The sequence below is a fragment of the Pagrus major genome, chromosome 23 (assembly GCF_040436345.1).
Source record: "Pagrus major chromosome 23, Pma_NU_1.0".
NCBI classification, from domain to species: domain Eukaryota; kingdom Metazoa; phylum Chordata; class Actinopteri; order Spariformes; family Sparidae; genus Pagrus; species Pagrus major.
In genome coordinates, this window is record NC_133237.1 from 19,695,332 (window position 1) to 19,716,263 (window position 20,932).

The 20,932-nt window shown below is 42.3% G+C and overlaps 2 protein-coding genes across 3 annotated transcripts; both read right to left on the reverse strand.

Moving 5' to 3' along the window:
* Nucleotides 1-560: 560 nt before the first annotated feature.
* On the reverse strand, nucleotides 561-14,609 carry eftud2 (elongation factor Tu GTP binding domain containing 2). Its single transcript, XM_073495248.1, has 28 exons — nucleotides 14,463-14,609; nucleotides 13,535-13,650; nucleotides 13,273-13,435; nucleotides 13,065-13,143; nucleotides 12,812-12,887; nucleotides 12,528-12,593; nucleotides 12,398-12,433; nucleotides 12,090-12,180; nucleotides 11,914-11,996; nucleotides 11,634-11,800; nucleotides 11,302-11,426; nucleotides 11,122-11,185; nucleotides 10,933-11,023; nucleotides 10,666-10,801; nucleotides 10,279-10,406; nucleotides 9,749-9,942; nucleotides 9,546-9,657; nucleotides 9,322-9,462; nucleotides 9,003-9,104; nucleotides 8,639-8,721; nucleotides 8,270-8,356; nucleotides 6,998-7,124; nucleotides 5,765-5,852; nucleotides 5,471-5,589; nucleotides 5,078-5,172; nucleotides 4,806-4,959; nucleotides 1,087-1,194; nucleotides 561-998 (listed from the first exon to the last, which is right to left on the reverse strand). The coding sequence occupies exons 2-28, from the start codon at nucleotides 13,637-13,639 to the stop codon at nucleotides 903-905; spliced, it is 2,916 nt and encodes a 971-aa protein (XP_073351349.1). The 5' UTR covers nucleotides 13,640-13,650; nucleotides 14,463-14,609; the 3' UTR covers nucleotides 561-902.
* Nucleotides 14,610-16,270: 1,661 nt separating this feature from the next.
* On the reverse strand, nucleotides 16,271-18,968 carry LOC141019103 (probable phosphatase phospho1). Of its 2 annotated transcripts, none has more exons than XM_073493912.1 (3): nucleotides 18,655-18,968; nucleotides 18,251-18,309; nucleotides 16,271-17,724 (listed from the first exon to the last, which is right to left on the reverse strand). In XM_073493912.1, the coding sequence occupies exon 3, from the start codon at nucleotides 17,684-17,686 to the stop codon at nucleotides 16,919-16,921; it is 768 nt and encodes a 255-aa protein (XP_073350013.1). In that variant the 5' UTR covers nucleotides 17,687-17,724; nucleotides 18,251-18,309; nucleotides 18,655-18,968; the 3' UTR covers nucleotides 16,271-16,918. The 2 variants fall into 2 exon arrangements, with proteins under 2 accessions (XP_073350013.1, XP_073350012.1); XM_073493911.1 differs by having other exon boundaries at nucleotides 16,271-17,900; nucleotides 18,655-18,686.
* Nucleotides 18,969-20,932: the final 1,964 nt, after the last annotated feature.

Here is a 20,932-nt window from a genome sequence, read left to right on the forward strand (position 1 = left end):
CTGTCACAACTGCCTCTGGCTGTTAGGAAGCATCTTTGGTAGTTTGTTAGTTAATGTGACATAACTGCACTGGAGATTAGCCTCACGCTCATTTATATTTTTTTTTATTTTCCTCTGAAACAAAAATATGTGGCAATGAGCTACTCCACAATCTTGTCATGCACCTCCGAACACCTGCAGAGGATCCCTCGGAGCTGTAAATGTCCTCTTATTTGCGTTTAAAGATTTCTAAACTGATATCTGTCATCTTTGACATGCTTCATCATTCTTTTTCTTTTATTTTGGTCATGTGACCCTGACCTTTGGTTACTCTCTGCCTGCCTCCAACCATCCCAGAGCCTGTCCATCAGTCACCACCCACACAGCCTCCCAAACAGACACACCAATCACTCATACCATCAGCAAAGCACCAACTTACAGTAGCACTACTCTCAACCCACAAACAGACAGCTGAGTCCACTAATTCAAGCTTCCCAAATGACAATTACACACTCGACAGTAGCATCACTGTGAGGATGTGGTTTTTTTCATGGTTAGAGAAAATATGACGATGAAACACCTTTTTCTTCGTATCACAAAGACTTCTTTTATTCAAACTGACACAGATCAATGACATCCAATTTCTTTCTTTTTTTAAAAAAAGCTTCCGAGTTATCTTATTCTACAAAAACAATGATAATTTGTACATTTAAAAAAACAAAAATACATTTAGAAAGATGAGACAAAAGGGAAAGCGCAACAACTCTCCTGTCACAGCAACGACCGTGTATTTCATGGTTTCCATCAATCCGATGTTGCATGAATTCTGTGTTATTGTGGTCACATTTTACCCCAAACATCCCCTAAAAAAGCAGGATTTGGTGTTGATTGATGAGTAGAGGTTTTGTTGTTTGTCTGCAGTCTCACATCGGGTAGTTAAGCACCACGTCCTGTTTGGCCAGCTCCAACAACATAGGATCGTCGAAGAACTTGCTGATACTCACATCCTCGCTCAGACCCTGCAGAACAACAAACATGGGATATCAGTCATGCAAAAAGAGAAATTTACCAAAACCGATGTGATAAACAGGAAGACAAAAGGCTCACCTTGCGCCTTCGGGTCTTGATCATGAATTCTCTGGCCAGGTGGGGGGCAGGCTGAGGCTCCAGAGGCCTGATCACGATACTCTTGTCCAGAGGGTCACCAGGGACGATCTGAAAGGAAACATAAAATCTTGTTAACCCAGAGTGAAGCAGCGAATGGCAGCTATGACTGGCCAACAGAGGAAATCTCCCCATTTGTATCCAGTCAAGCACAATGTGAGAAACACTCTGACAACAGGAAACACACATCACATTTTGAGCTTTAACAAACTGAGTGGGCACTTCTAATAGTGGCTCCGACCTTTCACCAAATATCTGATTCAGCTGCCCCATTGTTACTGAGTCAGGAGTGCGTCCATCAACATGATGGAAAAAGCAACGAATCAGAGCTGTCACTTCTTCAGATTGTGACCAATGCGGCATTAATGCAGCGTTAGCAGGTTGAGTTAGAAGAAGTAAGTGTTCGCAGGCTTTTAGAATGATTCACTGAAGCCATTTTCTTAAGGAGCTTAAAGTGTGACCTTCACAAAGTGATCTCATTGTCATGGATGTATGATATATTCACCCTTAATGTAAAGAGAGAAGGAATGTTGAATCTGAGATAAGTCCGGTGGTGTGGAGTAAATTAGACCTTCCCAGCCTCGGGGGGAGATTAAAAATGGAGGAAAGGGAAAAATAATCAATGGAGTGGCTGAAGCCTAATCAACAGATGGAAGAAACTCAACACTGTGCTGTTAGCATGCCAATACTGGCAGGACATAATCATCCTAATGAGGGAGGCACAATAAGGCCCCTTGAGTTTAATAAGGACACCAGCACAGTCCAGGGACTCCTTGTTCTTCCTCATTTTTAGGTAGGGCTGCAACTAAATATTATTGTAATTGTTAAATTATTTTCTCCATGGATCCATTAGTTATTTTTTCTATAAAATGTCAGAAAATTGTGAAAAATGTACTAGTTGACAACTAACCCATCCCCTATTCCACCTTCTGGACCCTCAGATCTGCTAACCGAACCACTGATACATTCAGAACCTGCCGAAAAACCCTTATTTATTTCTATTTTATTTGTTTGTTTGTTTTCTTTTCTTGTTTGTGTTCTATCAATGTGTTTTACTTCAATACCTTTGTTTTTTTGTGGAAATACTTTTATTCAATCTCTATGTAAAACACTTTGGTTAAGGTTTGTTGTTTTTAAATGTGCTCCATAAATAATCTTGACTTCACTAATTGATTTATCGCTGCAGCTCTATTTCTAAGGCAGTTGGACAGGAATGTCTGTGTTGATCATGTCAGGTACAAATGCTGCAACGGCCCTTTAGAAACCAATTTAGGGAGAGATGGTAAAGGTGATTGGTATTGGACTCTAGAGGTGTTTTGTGGGAAAAAGGTACATTTTCTCTTTCAGGACTGGATGATATAGAAATAAATCATCGACAGCAAGTCCAAATAGAGCCGTCTATTTCAGCTGAATTTCAGCAATAATCCCAGGGGAAATCTGATTTAGAAACTGCATTGCTTACTATTTAGAGCTTGACATTTAGTTTACAAATCTGTGTCAAGATCTGAGTTTAAAGAAAATCCCACGACACAACTATAATGACAGTACATGTCTGATAAATGTCTGCACATTATAGTAAAAAATGTGGTAATACAAGCCCTAAAAATCTGTGGTTCTGCAAAAATAAAACAACAAAACAATGGTTTTCATTTATTCTGCATGTTCCCAAAGGATCGCTCTGTAGTCTGTGTACACTACATCATTTTTTTATCCAGTGTTTGGACAAGCGTGTAAATACATAATTCATGTCGAGTTTCTTGTCTAACACTTTCATTTTCACCTCAAGGGGATAACACATAAGTCAGGAGGATAGAACATATTTAATATTTGCACAGAGGAGAACCTTTTTGTCTTCCAGACGAACGACTTTGCTGTTAAGTATTAATTCTCCCTAACTGGCGCTAATTTTCACTGACACAGCTCTGCAGAGTGCAGACTCAAACACGCGTCAGACGTGGCGGGCAGAGACGGAGAACACACACTATACTTAAAACTTAATGACTCGACACTCCGCTCTACTCCACATCAAAAACTATTTAGCCAAAGTGGCAGACGTGTGCACGAGGTTGGTCGCTCTGCTGCACAAGGTGCCACAGCTTTGAGAATGTGAGAGTTGGTGCATGTGCATAAATAAACGGGCAACAGTTTTGAAGCATGTCGGTGTGGGTGACAGAAGGATGACAAACCTACAGACACAAAAATCAGATTTGGGGCAGACAGGGCTATTCATAAATTAATGTTTGTTTAGCAGTGTAATAAATCCCTGTGACACTGCTGTCTGTTGCCTCAGAAGGTACCTTTTACAGAGAGATCACAGAGTAACGCCACAACAGAAAACCTTCTTTACGTCCCTGTTTTGTTTTTCTACACTGAACAAAACAACAGCGACAATTATTTACCCGAGTGTGTGATTTTAGACAGCATACCAGCGTTCCTCAAGCTAAAGAGGTGCGTGTGTCACACTACAGTGTCTTGTGACACATTTTACATCCACGTCGGGTAGCGCTTTCTAAAGAATGGCATAACAAAGCAATGGCTCTTGGGCCTCATTGTCTCTCCAACTTGCAGACACTTTCCTTTGCTGTTCTTCTTCTTTGAATTAGCTGCTACCTGCTGCTAGCTACTTTTAAATCTCCCAGATGTGAGTCGCACACATAACACTTTTTCAACATGTCACATCCCTGTCCCGTCCAGCCGCATCACCAGCTCCCTCTTTATACACAGATGTCGATTCTGCACTGTTACTGCTGTTACTTCAGACTTTTCCTACAGAAGTGCGAGGTGGCATAAAGGCCCAACAGTCACATTCTGAAAAGTTATTCATCACTGTAATCATCCTGCTCACCAAACTGGCCATGAAGAGATCTCGTGTTAGTCTGTCTCCAATCAGGGACAAACCTCTTATTAGGTTAGTTTTGTCTTTTTGTTACAAAACTGTTTTTTTCCCTCCCCCAACAGTGTTTCATTGCTGAGCTGCACTGGAGGGAGAGTAAAACAAAGAAGGTATTTGCACTTAAAAGACAGTAGGTTTGGAAAATGCTCACTTGTTTTGTCTGACTTAGACCGCTTAAGCTTCATTTTTGCTTCAGGTGACGTTTTTGCACAGAATGAGGTCTGCAGAATTAATCCCCATTAAGAAGGGAGGGTGGCACTCAGGAATATATCTTTTAATGAGTTTACTTGATCATTTGTCTGTGAGCACACCAAACGTTTATCATTGTGCATATGCATCGAGGATAACGCAACAGTTAGTCTGAGCCCAGTGGCACCTTTACAAATTAACCTGTGGATTTAGTTCCGCGTCACTTCCATTGAAATCACATTACGACGGCATCTCTTCACAGCCAGATGAACAATTACAGCAACCGATAACTCTTCAAATGTACAAGGACCTTTCCTCTACTGCATTTAGATAATATTGTTTTTCCACAGGCAATAGTGTTTCATGTCTATTTTTAATTTGCACATAAAAACAGGAGGACGGAAATGCGGAAAGAGAATGATATCGCAAAAACTAAACTTCTCATACTCAGTTTGCAATAGTGAATGGAAATGTGCATTAATTCAGTTTGTTTTGCCAATTTTCTGTATAAGTGGTTAAGATTTGCTCTACATTTGTATGAAAACCTGGCTGTATTTAGAAGAAAAGCTGGCTCGTGTACCTGCCAGTGGTGGAACACAGACAGAGCGAAGGCCTGTCCCTGTGTGTGTGTTCGAAGGTCAGTCTCAAAGCCGAAGGAGTCGATGGCCGGGATGAAAGCCTTGATTGTGTACAGAGGAGACCCTGGAATAGGTGCATCCTGGGTGACGTGGCCCCTGATTGATGACAAACACAGGACCAACTTTTTAAAAACTCAAGTTTCTCTATGTCAAAGACGAATAGTGCATGTCAGAGCATTCAATTGGGTTGATATATGAAGATGAGTATACCAACCTTCTTCGAGCCAGCACTGTGTAGACTGCAGACACACAATCAGCCGGAGCCTGAACCTCCACAAAGTAATAGGGCTCCATCAACCTTGGAGTGGCCTGTGACACAAGAGAGCCCACATATTAAAAAGAGAACAAAAGCCTGGAGACACAGTCTGGCCGGACAATGTAAAGCTGACCTGTGGATTTATGATAAGAGCAGTGAAAGAGCCAAAGGGGATGAGGGAAGAAGCCAAAATTGTTAAGGAGGAATGTTATCGTGCTACAATTAAAAGAACGCATGTCAGCAAAATCCCAAACCGCAATCACGTTAATGGAACATTGAAGAAAGTGGGGAATGAAAGGGAAGTCTAATGGAAGACGAGGAGAAGAATAGGCTTAGTGGGGATGATCTCACCATGAGGAAAGCGGAGTACACCACTCTCCTGGCTGTGGGGATGACCTGGCCTCCTCCTCTGTGGAGAGGCTCCTGAGCAATGACTGCGTCCAGGATCTTAAACTTGACGTTCCTGATGGCTGAGGGTAGCAGAATGACTTATGGTTAGAGTTATGGTAACAAAACACTGATAGGGAAAATTACGTTAATAACACTCATGACACTAGACGTTCTAGCACAAATGTCAGTACAGAGAACAAACATCAATTTGTAAAAACATGTTTCAGGGGATAAGAAAAGGTAGAGAAAACTTACGCTCATCACACAGAGGGCCCTCCCTGGTGCCCCACTGGAAGCCCTGAACAATGCTGTCTTTGACTGAGCCGAGCAGCGCCTTGTCCACCTACAGGGGGAAAAATACATCATGAGTTAGCTACAAAAACAGTAATTCTCGGATGGGATGTGCTATTTGTAATCTTTGTCCCTTTTAAAGCTCCCATGAAATGACTAGTGGAGTGCTCGTAGAGTGTTTTTCCTGTAAAAAAAACAGCTGATTAGAGGGGCTTGTTATGGATTTAGCTCCTGGTACCCCGGTAGCTGTATGGCTAACAGAGCTAACTAGCTAAAGGCAGCTATATTTGAGCAGCAGTTTGCTGTTACTTTAGCAACAAAGCGAAAGTTGGAGGCATCTGTCCATCAGGAAACTACATAAATCAACATACTGTAATCGATACCGTAACATTCTTGGAGGCTGCCTACGGCCCCAATTTGCAGGTGCTGTTTGGGCCTGACGCTGGCATATAGATGAGATATAGAGTGAGAAATATGTGATAAGAACACTTGATGTACCACAGATGTATATCAATCTACTGTGTAAATAAATGCAGTTCTTTTACAAGTACTGACTCACACTTACTTGACTCACCTAATTTCAAAATAGATTTTTTTCTTTTTTTGCATCTCAAGACTTAATGTTTTATGATTGGTGTGCACAGGGTTTGGCAGAGAAGCAATGACCTAGTTTGGTGATATCTGGTGACAGATTCAAAGAAGTTTGGGTTGAAACGATATGAGACTTTCACGGTATGATCACCAACAGAAAAAATATCTAGTTTTCATGGTATAATGGTACTCGGCATTGCACAATTATTATTATTTATTATTGTCAGTCATAATGACCCTTAAAGTAATGAAAACAGAAGTTTTTTGGGATTGAAAAAACTCTTGTATGATGTCCTTTATTTTTTTAATAACACTAATACAGTAGAATTCATTACTGTAATGAGGCAAATGTTCATGTTTCATACTACGGTATGCCCTAACTGCCCTATACACTAAAAGACGTGTGTAGCTCTAGAGAAGAAACGTTGACTCAACCTGTCAGTCAATTAACAGAAAATTAATCAGCAACTATTTCAGTTGCAGAACATTTCTAGCTTCTCATGTGTCAGAATTTGCTGATTCTACTGTTCTGAAGTTGAACATTGGGGAGATTTTGAACATAAACCTTCAGCTGTGATTCACCTGCCTAGCTGGCACAAAACTCACCTCAGAGGGCAGTGTGTCGTCTACAAGGATGTTTGGTCCCGTGGTGTCCGGTCCGAAGGCCCAGATAGACCGAGCAGCCAGCAGATCCCAGTCGTACTTTGTCTGGAAAAACTCTCCCAGCTTCTTCCTGCAACAGAAGAGCTGCTGGTTAAAAGTAGGTCTGCACATTATGTTATTATGTCATCTGGAACATTAAGGAGATTGGTTGATTGGGGGGCAGAGGGGTTAATGGAAGAGGAGGAGTAGAGTGAAGGGTTAGTTTAATGGTCTGTGAAGTATGTCACTTCTCTGGCATTGCTACTGCATGCTGGCACCGCTGGGTCCAGATGGCCTAGCAGATGAGCTGAGTACTGACAGGAAGTCCCACACACACGCACGCTCGTCGTGACACAGGGATGGGAAAATCATGTATGCTTTTAGTGCATGATTCAATTACTGTGAGTGAGGTGATCACTATAATAGAGAGCATTTTTAATGAGCACACACTTGTCAGGAGGCTCCTTTACTTTGCTCAAATATTCAAATACAGAAATGCTCTCCTGTGCATCTATTGTACAATTTACGCATGAGGAGATAAGTAATTAACCTTGCTTTCATATTTAGTATTTCTTACACTCAGAGAGTTTATAATGGCCCTTTCAAACTGACAAGACAAAGCAAAAATCCACCGTGTGTCTGTTTGTCCGACTTGACTTTGAAACTTATTGTCACATTGCTCTGCCAGTTTTCAAAACTTTTACAAAACAAGCGAGACCTTAACGAAATCGAAATTAAAATGAATGACACACCAGACTGATTTACGGCACTGTTATTAAACTGTGGCACATGGCTGTTACGTTCATGTCCAACTTATAAATTAAAATTAATTGCAGGAACGTCAGAAAGAGCACACATCTTAGTCTGTCTATGATAACTTGTAGAAAATTGGTAAAACACCTATGCAGTTAAAAGGAATTTATATCCGATACCAGCACATTTTTAATTTCTATTTCAGCCCTGGGCATTTCTATACCTCTCTACCTTCTTTAATGACAGCATTTAATTAAAGAACCAATCATCATTCTTACATGTCTGCTCATTTATCTCTGCAAACCGAGGGAATAATGAGAATGAATGATTGGTCAGAGTGGCTCTGAAATGTGGAGAAATTAATAAGGCAACCTCCATATCAGACAGAGGGGGGGGATCTACAGATAACATGAAGAGCACATCATACGATTTCAATTAATTAAGAGATCACTTAAAGTTCTATAGTGTGACCGTCTACGTTACCTGTTCCACGTGATCTGCACCACTTCGTTCTCAATGTCCTCAGCCAGCCCCTTCTCCAAGGGCTCAGCGATCATGGTGATCTTGTTCCTGTCAATCACATCACACGGCGGTCAATCACTTATTCTGGGTCGGGGAGATACTCGGCCCGAGGGAAGAAAAACTCCGACAGTGACTCTAAACTGTGCACAAATTTAACTCCACAAAAAGATATACAACATCTAACACCCTTAAAAATGTACGGTGAGAAATGACAAACTCAGAAAATGATTGCAGGGATGCGAGTTTTGATTTCTACAGATAATCCAACAAAGAAAGTTTTCTTGTATTTATGGCTAGATAAGTTATAAATATATTGTGTTTGATACGCACTTTTTGTTGGGCGTTTCAGCAAAGCACTTGAGTGATGATGTCTCCACAACGGTTTCACAGAAAGTCACAACGGGGTCGGCAACCTGCGGATAAAGATGAGCAGAATTACACTCCTGTGTAGAGTATTCAACTTATGGCTGCTCTTTTGTCATTTTACGTACGAAGAGAATCAAGTTCTCAACTCTTACAACAACTTCATCTCATACTGTTAAATAATTGCATTGCCATGATCAAACAATATGATAAGATTGTTATATACAATTCTAAACTTGCAAAATTAGTTATTGAAGAATTCTTTCACTGTATGAAGGGAAGGCAAACGATGATGTGTAACAACAAATGAAGCAGCAGAGAGAGAAATTACTTTAATGTCAATCTCGGAGTACATCTTTCGCAGGTCGTGCATGACACAGTCCAGGTAGAGCTCTCCTGTCCCCAAGATAACATGCTCTCCTGACTCCTCCACCTGAGAGAAACAAACACACAAATGTTTATTTATACTTTAAGCAATCTAGTAGTTAAATAATAATTGTTGAGTTTCCAGTTTTTCCTTCGGGATCCAAAGTGTCATCTCTAATCGCAGCGCTTACTTATCATTACTTCAGCCTGTGTTAAAGGACTTTTGGTTTGCAGGATTGCAAACCCAATACTGGACCCACTGCTGTACCTAAGTGGTGACATACCTTTGTGGTGAGGGACGGATAGCTCTTGTTGACCTTCCTCAGTCCGTCCAACATTTTTGGTAGCTCTGATGGGTTGACGGGCTCCACTGCAATCTTTATAACTGATGCTGTGTTGAACTTCAGCGGCCTGAAAATCTGAGCCTGTCAAAGAAAATAAGAAATGTAAACTACGCTGTATTTTTTTTTTTTTTAAAGATTTCAATGGTATTTGTCCTGTGTCTCACCTCTTCGTTCCCTCTGGGCTCTGTGATTGTGGCCGTCTTGACGATTGGCTGGTCACAACCTTCGATGAGAACCCAGTTGCCAGCAGGCACTCGATTCACTTCAATTTGGTATCTAAAAATGATGGTGGATTATTAATATTAAATACAAACAATCACAGATTTCTGACTTTTTAAACTTTGGAAACTAAACCCCTGCAGCGAACCTGGCGACTGAAATCCAGAGACGGCCCACAGTGCAGACCTGGGAGTCCTCCTCATCTTCAAGGGTGTAGTTCTCTCCTAAAACCTTGACGGGCTGGCCTGCCTGAATGGTCCCACTCAAGACTCTGCCAAACGCGTGGAACTGTACCCCATCCTCTGTGCTGTACATCTTGGTAGTGTGGCACATCAAAGGACCCTGAAGGCGAGGAGAGACATGGGGTGAGCAGGAAAGAGGGATAAGAGAGCGACAGAAAGTAGGGCAGGAAAGTCTTACCACTGGAAAAACAGAAGGCTTATGTGAAAGGAAGCAAGCCTTTTAAATGGAAATTGAAAAACTGTGATCAATGTCCGGCATTGTCTTAAATTGGCTTATTTAACAGCTCAAGCCAATTAAAAACAGACTGTTGGCTTAATTCGTAAGAGCAGCTGGAATGTCACTACCGACTTCTTCGACTCGACTGGGAAGAGATTGCAGCTATTTGCTGTTCATTCGTGTATCTGCTTCTCAATGTGCTGCCTCCATTGTACTCACATCAGGGTCACACTCTGCCATAGCCTCCCCCAGATCTGAGTCCAGACCTCCAGTGTATGTGTGCTCTATCTTGTTCCTAGCACCCTCTTGTGGTGAGGGGATGTGGTGTACACACATGTCCACGAACCCTGCGGGGAAGAGATTCATGATCTACTTTACATGTTTACCAAAGCAGGACAATTTATCTTCAGACTAAAATTACTATCATGAGCATTGAGTAAAACAGTGAGATAGATTCAGTGCCTCTGAAAGTCTCTGCAGTATTGTTGTTATTACTTTATTTATATTGTACTCTTAAAAACAAAGTCCTTCATATAGAATCACGAAATCACAACTAAAACAGCAACACAAACAGAAAGAAACAGATAAAAACTACTTAAACCACACCTGTGAACTCTCCAAAGAAGCGGTTACAGACCAGCCTCAGCAGCGGTCTGATGTTCAGCTTCAGCTCCTCTTTGGTCAGGTGGATCCCCAGCTCATCCAGAACCCGGGGGAGTGATGTGTCCACATCCCCAACCACCTAGACACAAAGTGGAATTGGGTCAGGATTAAACACTGAGGTTTGCAACTCAACCAGAGCTAACGGGACCTGAAAGTACTGAACTAGCTGTGTTGCCATGTTACACATTTGAGAAAAAATATGTGTCCAACCTGTGAGAGGATTTTGTAGAGAGGCTCAAGGACAAATTCCACAAAGCTGCGCTGAGAATTACTGCTGGGAGCTTTCTTTGTGAACTTGCGGCTGAACGTTAGTAAGGAAAAAAAGAGACAGCATAAGAATGTGCGAAAAGAAAAGGATGAAACATTAGCACTCTGTTGAAATACAAATTAGCGACTCACGTTTTGGGGTTGAAATAAATGTCTCCCCAAAGCCTCTTGGCAAACTCATTATAGTTGATGTCTCCTGCAAACACAAAGTGAGAAGTCAGTCAATACCTTAATAACTGCATTACGCATGAGATGATAGACGGACATGCCAGTTTATTGTTTATGCGTGGATGTATTGAAGAGTCATCTTACCGTAGGTGTCTGAGTAGATCTTTGCAAAGGACCCCAGGGTGAAACAGATACTGTACTGAGAGCTGGCGAAGCACACATTTCCAAGGAGAGGAGACACCACGACGTTCTCATCTGTGGAGTAAGTGCTGAGAAGGAAGAGAGATGACCGACCGTTAAGTGTCGTTAAATTCTGGCACAAAGGCGAAAGGAGAATATCCTCTCATTTTAAAAATAATTTTAACATCATGGCACCAACAAATACGTAAGTTTTTCCAATCAATATGTAGCATTACATCACATAAAGTTATTCATGTTCCCCAGACACTTTAGTCATTATGGGCTTGAATTATTACCTGAGCAAACCGTTAACCTCATCCACAATGTGACGAAGTTTATAATAAGCATCCGTGGGAGGCAATTTGAGCTCGACAATGAGCCGGTCCACCTTGTTGATGCAGATGGTGATGGCCATACGCTCCTGAACTGCATGTTTGATTAGACGCTCTGTGTTCAGCATCACCTGGGTAAAGATACAAAAAGGTCTGGGTTACATGGAAGCAGAGAGTGAGAACATTATGTGCACAGACAGTGCAGGAGTGGGAGACGATAAAAAAGAAAAAATAAGTGACTCACTCCTTCTGCTGCGTCTATGAAGAGGACCACACCGTCTGAGATCCGGATGCTGGATGTGACCTCGTCAGAGAAGTTCACGTGGCCTTTGAGGGGGACACAAGGTTGTACATCACTTTCTGCTATGATTCATCAAAACACACATTCAGGACTCAAAGCATCCAGCTGACACACAGTACCTGGTGTATCCATGATGTTGAAAAGGTAGGATTTGCCTCTGGAGTCGGGCAGGACCATTGTGACAGGGGTACTCTTGATACCAACTCCTCTCTATGGAAAAAGCACGAGATAAAAAATCCACTATGCAGCAAGAGAAACATAATTCTGTCATTTTAAAACTTATTTAATTTCTGGCAACCTCACCTCTTTATTAGACAAAGTGAAGTTATCAAAATTAACCATATTCTGTTTAATATGTGGTAACCAAATGTATTTTTGAGTGCAATCAAGTGTCATTATTATGCCACAGTTCAACCAGACTACTCACCTCCTGTTCTGTAAAGAGGATGTCTGTGTATCGGAGCTGTAAAAGTCAAAAGTCATGTTAGTTTTTGCTGTCATTTACATATCAGGAAAACCACTGCAAGGATTTGTTTAATATTACAGTCAACACTCACGTCCACATCATCTCTCTTCCTGATTTCTGGATGTGTTTGTTCAATCAGGCAGTCCACAAAACAGGTCTAAATGGAATAAACAAATGCATTAGATCCCCATGAGTCACAGATGAGTCTGAAGTGCAGCCATGTTATTGGCTTATGCTCCAAAACATTCCAGGCCTCCTAGATTTTTCATCTTAGGAACACATGTCCTTGTTGGCTAAATGTCACAGAGAAGCCCTGATGACAAACATGCAGCTTAAAGAGAAACTGAGTAAAGCAGCTGTAAGGCAGGCTCTGACCTTGCCGTGGTGAAGGTGTCCACACAGAGTGACATTACGGATTAGCTCAGGACCGTCCATCAGATCTGCAAGGAATCTGCCAAAAGAGAGGAGGGATATCACAGCTGGACAAACACACAGCAGACACGGGTAGATGGCAAACATGTACGGGAAATTCACAAGACCGAATAAAGTGCTGTCACTGGACCAGTCATAATCAGGATGAATGGTTACATTTTCAACCTTTTTAGACATATCCATGCAGATAACTTACTCCATATCATAAACAGTGGCAGGTAACTCCTGCTCCATCAGGGTGAACTGCTTGTTCTTCACAGGCTTGATGATTGGCTCTGTGGAAAGAAAAAAAACTAGTGTTTACCCTACACACATCATTTTAAACATGACAAAGCATGTGGATTAAGTTTCCAAATACTTTTAATAAACATCTGAACATACGAGCTACACTCTTTGTATCTAACCTGTAAGAGGTTGTGTGTCTTCCTCTTGGACGATAGTTTCCACTTCGGGTCCATAAACCTCCTCTGCTGTAGGATAGTACTTCTTGTCCTCATGCAGGACCACCTCCATACCCGGGACATCCTCATCAGCATCAGCAGGCTCGTCATCATCATCTTCATCACCCTGCACAAAGACAGATTTGTTATCATGACATATGTGCTCATACTGCAAGTATGCACATATTACTTGGTAATAACTTTTCCCACGGATTTTAAAAAGTACCTCGTCAACATCTCTGTCCTCTGCATCCAGATCATCTTCGTCATCGTCAGAGTCCAGCTCTGGACCGATGTAGTTGCCGAACTCGTCATACAGATCAGCCTCCATCTTGTAGAGAACTGAAAGAAGGGTCATGAGTTTATGACAAGTCATATTTAGTGGGTTTCAGTTATTAGTACAGGAAATATATGAATATGAGCCAACAAGAGCACACAAAGATAAAAGTTAAGTTAATAGCGAAACAAGCCTTCACTAATGTGGAGGGATGGTACATTATCAATCATTTCAAATGGCCATTTTCCCTGTTTTCTGCTTTGGTGGTCTTTAATGACATTTGCTGACAGCTTGGTTGCCCAAACAACCAAAATATTATCAAAATGCAACCAGATCATTTGCAATTCGCAGAAGTGGATATTTCTAGATAAAGGTAAATTGTGTGACAAATCAGCAGTATAATTATGTAGTGAGGCTGTAATACCTAACCAAACAAAAAGTGTTGTTGTGTGAGTCTGTGTGCAACAATGAAACGTTTTAATGTTAGAATTAGGCTTTGGTTGTTTTACAAAAGCCGGTGATAACTAACACTAGCTAACCAGTTAACAGTATCACCATTACAGTCAATGCTAACTAGCTAGCATAACACGCACCACCAGAGTTTAGTACGCTATTTATCGAGCTTACGGACGCTTTCCACCGGCAAAAAGTCAGACTAACATTAAGCTTAAGCGAGAAGTTTTCGGGGACTTTAAACTGCGCTGTTTATTATGTAAGCGATGCTATTAGTGAGTCGAAAACTAGCATGCTAGCCGGCTACACAGTGATGAAATGAATGACTTTGAGGCGACGTTTCAGTTACGTTGATGCTTGGCGCTTTAGCTAACGATATCTTACAGTACTAAACTCTGACTTACAGGCTGCAAACTCCACTTACCTGTATTCTGTTGGTATGCAGTCAGCGAATATTACTTTCACAGCACGATAAAAGTTGGGTTTGTATTCAGAAGATAAATAATTTCCCAAATAGCGCCATGCGCATGAGATACTACTTCCGGCTTTCTTCTTCTATTGACCTGAGTGCGGTGAGAACGCGACGTTTTGCTCACTATCGCCCCCATACAAGAGGCAACAGGCGGTACTGACCTTTCATAAGAGCCTCTCACCTGTCAAAGCTCAAATCTCACTCAACACCCTGAATTACGTTACATCAGCTATCAACCAGACATTACTACATTATTATATATTATATATCCTCGAAATCTAATGTACAGATATATGTGTCTATTTCAGAAAGTGGTATTATTTTGGACTTGGCAAACCCCGAGTAAAGTTGTTGGGGTTATAATAATGCCATAAAATGAATACATTTGAATAATTAAGGAAATTAATGAGGAAATATAATGAATGTTAAATAACTGCATGGGTATAAGTCAATGTGGAAATATAAAGAAAATATGTGTAATATAGTAACATATGTCTTCAGATTGGACTGTTAATTTATTTCTGTATATAACTATTTGTATATATCAAAAAATATGTATTTATGTTTGCATATAAGTTCTTAATTTTATTCATAAATATTGATTATCATCCTTTTATTTTTGCTTTTTCTTTTCCCTAGTGCTTTTGCTATCCCTCAAAGGTCCAAGTTGTAAACCAGCGTTAATAAGTCAACCGTAAAACAACATGTTTCACAAGACAGTGTCCTACATGAAAGTCAAAAGCAACAGAGACAAGAAAAAAGCAGTATGGAAAAAAAGGACAAATGAAGCGATAAAAATCAATAGATTAAAAAAAACTTTCCTTTTTCCCCCTTTTTTTTTTATTTATTCTTCTTCCTCCACGTGGATTTTCTTTTTTTTTATTTATTCCTAATTAAAAGACTCCTGTGACTCCATAGAATTTCTTCCTGCATTCAACATAACTAAATGACAAATAAAAACTTCAAATTAGGGCAAAATATTATATTATTATAGATGTGGATAAACACATTGACTCAGCCAAGGCGCACACAACAGTATTGTTTAAAATAGACAGAGCTGTCGTTACGCACTGTGACCACTGGAGGGCGTTGGACACCCACTCATGACGATACACTCACGACGTCCATGAACTCCAGGTTTGAATAGATGTACCTGACAAATAAAGCCTGTGTGTGTGATTTTGTTTGCTTAGTGAACAAGACAGCTAATAACTAAATAAAAACTCAAGTGTCCACCCACATTAGGCCTGTATGGATCTGTATAATAGATTATAATGGACATTTAACTCACATTTAAGTGAGTTCAACCAGGCTAAGTGATCCCTATATGCTACAACTTCACATGACAAATTTAATGTTAGTTACACACAATAAATTATATAAATATATGCATAATAAAGATACTCAGGTGTTACAGTTTTGTAGGTGCAGAAACTTACATATTAGAATTGATGATAAATACTAAAAATACTAATTTAGTCTAATTTCAATGAACTGTTGAACTCCAATATGTGGAAAACTTCTGGCTTTATGACTTGTGCAGGACTGATATATAGCAGTTTTAATAATAGGTGTGCTATAAGGACTATATTTGCTTAAACATTCATAGTGATGCAGAGTGTTTGTAAAAGTAATGATGTTCAGACATACAATGTGGCCTTTTTATGGCACGTGTACATGGATATTATCAGGAGGATGGTTAATAATTATCTCACGTGCATGTTGATGAGGTTTGATGATAAAGTCAGACACTGACAGAGTTTCAGTTGATGGCTTTATTCCTGCTGGTGTTAATATTTCCTTCAGTGGGCCTGGCCCACACAGTAAAGACACAACAGACTCATACACAAGTCACACAGATAAACAACATACATTTGTAAATAAGACATATTCTCTGACAAGCATCTTGACACAGATCTGCTGGTATCAGACGGCAGTGTTACTCTGATTTTCATCTTTAGAGATTATAATTTAAATATTTCATATATTTTAAAAATGCTGTTTAGAAGAAAACACACTTATAATTGTTATACAAGAGCAACCAGTCACATTTCTTATATATTGCTTTTGAATTACTCACAGATTTCCCACAGTTCAAAGCAACACATGACCCATTAAAGGATATTTATTATGCAAATGCCCTCAAACTTTAAAGTTATATCCTCATTTTTTAAAAACAAGCACCGAATTTGTTATTGAGACAGTGGCAGATCTCCACAATCATTAACCTGGGCCTCTCTCTGAGAGTGACCTCTGGTACTGAGGCTGGACACCAGATAGACACACGTATTTATTTTTACTAACAGTACAGATGATTTATTGCCTTGAACATTAGTTTCTGGGACTATTTCACCTGAGAATATAATATAAAAAGTGTCAACTGGCCCTTTAACCGCCTGCCTCCCTGTCTACTCCACCACCAGCTTCCTCAGCCTCTGCACCACGTCCTCCGCGGTGGCCCACGGGACCGTGACCGCCTTGAATTCCCCGGGCATGGCTTCGTGGGTCTCCGTGATCAGCCGGTGCATGGGGAAGTCCCGCCGCGGGAACGCCACGTCCCGGGCTCCGAGGGAGAGCGCCGGGCAGAAGTCGTTGGCTCCGTCCCCGACGTAGAAGAGCCTCTGGTAGGGGCGGCCCCTCTCCTGCGTCCTGCGGGCCACGTACTCCCTGACCACCACCTGCTTGCACATGTTGTCCGGGCACCGCTGGCAGTCGTGGGAGTGGAAGGGCCGCATCACCAGCCGGCCGTCTCTGTTGAAGGTGGCCGGGTTGGTGAAGATCCGGTGGAAGAGCTGACGGGCCCCTGCGCGCCGGAGCCAGGACTCGATGAAGAAGGTGTTGGCGTCGGACAGCAGCACCACCTCAAAGTCCGTCTGGGGCCGGGTGCGGAGGAACTGGAAGAGGGTGACCATGCCGGGGGTGGCGGGTAGCTTCTCCATCACGTTGCGGATGTCGCTCTCGGTGACGCCCTGCTCCGCCAGGTAGGCCAGGACGCGCTGCATGTACTCGTTGTAGCGGCCCGGCTGGTAGGTGTCCTTCAGCCAGGCCGGCAGGTGCTGACCCGGGGCGGTCTGCACCACCATGTCGTCGCTGGTTTCATCCACGATGGTCTCATCGAAGTCGAAGAAGATGAGGAAGCGCTTGTCGTTGGGGATGTGAGCAGACTGGGAGGCCATGATCTCTGAGCGTCTGGACCTGGCGGGCTCCCCCTCTCCTGGGGGATTGGGTGGGACATAACAGCAGTTGAAGAATGAATCCGCCATGATTGACTATGCCACACTTCTTACTTTTGCCGAGTGGCATCAAAAATTCTCCACTTTTGCTCTCCCACTCTCCAGCATCCCACGCAAGGCAGGCCACAGTAAGGTGGAGGCTACCGAGGCTGGCTTTCTGGGAAACATCAGCGCATATAGACGAGGGATGGAGGTAAACACAGAATCAGATATAAAGCAGGATAAACATAATAATCTAATATCATATAGATTTGGAAAAGGTGCAAAAGAAAGGAGAGAGAAACAGCCAAGCCAGCAGCTCTTTCAAACCAGAAGAGGCAGCATCCACCAACGCGCTGAAGCATTTTCTACAAAATAGGCAAGTAGTGAGGAAGAGGAGGTGGAGGTCATCCTGCTGGAGCAGAAGCGAGCATCAGGCCACGTTACAGCCCGAGCTCTGCATGCAGACATCCACACCGCACCGCATCACACCGCACCAACAAGCAAGACCAGTTGCTGCCTGCATACCTTTGACTGTAGGTGATGTCAGCAGTGGATGTCTGCTGTCCTCACAGGGTTCCTGATCCCTGCGTAAAAGAAAAAAAACAATGAAAAATCTCATCCGACATGGTGCTGCAAAGTCAAGACGACCCAATAATTTAAAAATGATCACAATCAAGGTCAGCTGAGAAACCTCCAGGTAAATCCTCCAAGAAGAAAGATGCCTGACTCTGTTCCTGACTTTCACAAATGTGATTCATTTTGGGGAAAAACATCCAAACACTGAAAAAATCCAGAGAGAACTTGTCAGCCTGCCAACTTTATCTGCCGGCTCATCTAACCTACTTTCTGAGAGCCCACCCGCGTGAAATCCATTTATAAGACCCTCACATGTGGACTGAAATCTTTATAAAAGAAAAAAAACACCTTACTGTGTCGCCGGCGGTGGTTCCGACCCGGTCCGGTCTGAAGGAGATCCGCGGCAGAGTTTCGCCGGTCGGCCGGTGGGACGCGCACTTTTATGTGACAGCCAGAACCACCGGAGCCGCTGAAGACGTGACCGCGCCTACAGGTCCGCCCAGTTAATGGCAGCCTACCGAGCGCGTTCACGACAGGGGGAGAGAGGGGGCACTGTGTGGGAGGAGAGGAGAGGAAGGAAAGCAGAAGGAGCGACGAGTAAATACTCTGTTTCCTGAGTGTGTCCGCAGCGCTGTGTGCGTCCTGCAAGTGAATGTGTCAGTTTGTACTACAAGTTAATGATCTGTGTCTCCGGGCAGATTACAAACTCACACATGCTGTGGTCAATCTGCAAAAAGGTGAGAGACACTGTGGAGAATAAACACTTCTGGCTTTAACAGCCCAGAAAAGAGCAAGGTGCAACCTGGATCTGAGGGAGAGAAAACAGAACACAGGCCACTTCAGGAAGTCACAGGAAAACATCGGAATAATCCAGACTAATTCAGCTGCCCCGATTCAGAAGATTTCCTGCGGCTCCAGAGAATTAAAGGTGCTTTGGGATGGCCACAGTGGCAGTTTTTGTTGAGTTGGGAATGAGACTGAGAAATCAACTTTTCTTACAAACAGCACCTTTAAAACTGTGTATAAAAAAAGAATAGTTTCAAAGGAAAAGGTCCCCCAAACAATGAAACTTCAGTCATTATCAGCTCGCCCTCACGCTGATGGAAAGTCAGGGGAAGATTCGTAGTCCACAAAACATTTCTGGAGCTTCACAGCAAAACAGCGTCGCAGCATTCTCCTAAACAACTGAAGTAGATGGGGACTCGTTTTAAAATGTAAAAAAATACAACCCATAAAATGGCTCCGTGCAACTTATCCAATGAAATCAAAGTCCCTGGAGACCCTGAGATCCCACACTGACTTGTGCGCCCACTTCAGACAGGATGTCAGCCAAGCTTAGCAGCTACAGCGAAGATTTTGTCTTTAAAAAGGGTGAAAATAAAGTGTTTTCAAATCAAATTTGGATCTTGGGGCTTCAAGGGACTTCTTTAGACAAGTCCCATCTACTTCAGTTGTTTATGAGGACGCTGCATTGCTGTGAAGCTCCAGAAATGTTTCCAAACTACAAAACCTCCTCCGACTGGAATCAGCACGGGGTTGAGTAGCGACCGAGTCCTTCATTTTTGAGCGAACTTGCCCTTTAAGTGCTTATTACTGTCCTGACTAACTAAATTGAGGGCAAACAACGCCCCTGTTCAACACGATAAGGATTTGGGTCAGTATATTGGAAAAACACTCACTCTCGAGCTGCACTTGACCTCTGACCTCTTTTGTAAGGGAGCACAAAGCTGCGTCGAATCTGAAAGGCTGATTGGAATAAAATGAATGAAGCATAACAAAAGTGAGCCACCATTTTACATCTGAACCATGTGTTGTTTCCATTTATTGACTACAGTGACACATTAGCGTCGCAGCGAGGGAGGTTTTATCTAGACCGCAGTCCTGTGAGAGAAACAAGCAAATACACAGTGATTAATGAACGTGAACGTTCGCCTGATAAACACGACATGAAGCCCTCCTCTCCTTATCTGCCTGCTGACAGACGCCTCCCTCCTCTACGCCACAAGGCGTAATGACTAACAGCTGGGGTGGCTGACTATTTTCAAACCCAAATGGGAATGGAGATGTACAGACGGTGTGTTATTATCTCCTCTGCTCGTGAAGTGAGCCTCGCTACCTGACCACCCACTCACCATCAGTGAGTCACTCACACTTTTCTCTACCCGTCGGCCCGCTCTGCTACCTTATAGGTTTGTGTGACTCATTTGTGCGCCACTTAAAACCACCTATGGTGATGGAGGGCACACATCTGAGCTTTTTAGGAGGTATTCTAGCAAGAGTACACGTCTTAATGTGCCCTTAGAGGAGGCACGTGCTGTTAATGGATGAACAAAGCTGGTTGAGTTGGAGAAACAGATGACAGTCTTTACATAATCCAGATTTCACTTATGATATTTAATTGGTATAAGCAGGTAATGACACCTTGTCTGTAATACAACTGCTTCTCTAGGGGTTTAGATGAAAAGACTGTAGCTGTATGTTACCCAACTGGAGACTCCCTGCCTGAGGTCACTGATGGCCAAAGTCTCTGGCAAGTGAATACAATGCAACCTACTGGAAAGCTCTTTCAGCAAACACACTCTTTTTAAAAAGACTTGCTAAAAGAAATGTTTTTTTGCATGTAATGGGTCA

What these genes read in the sequence shown, in the direction of transcription:
- LOC141019103 (XM_073493911.1), bottom strand. Translation starts at nt 17,773, where the DNA reads ATGGCGGATTCATTCTTCAACTGCTGTTATGTCCCACCCAATCCCCCA.
- eftud2 (XM_073495248.1), bottom strand. Translation starts at nt 13,639, where the DNA reads ATGGAGGCTGATCTGTATGACGAGTTCGGCAACTACATCGGTCCAGAG. An exon ending in GCCACTGTTTATGATATGGA is followed by an intron (nt 12,888 to 13,064) that starts GTAAGTTATCTG and finishes CTCTTTTGGCAG; the next exon opens with ATTCCTTGCAGATCTGATGG. An exon ending in ACTCCGAGATTGACATTAAA is followed by an intron (nt 8,722 to 9,002) that starts GTAATTTCTCTC and finishes CTTTATCCGCAG; the next exon opens with GTTGCCGACCCCGTTGTGAC.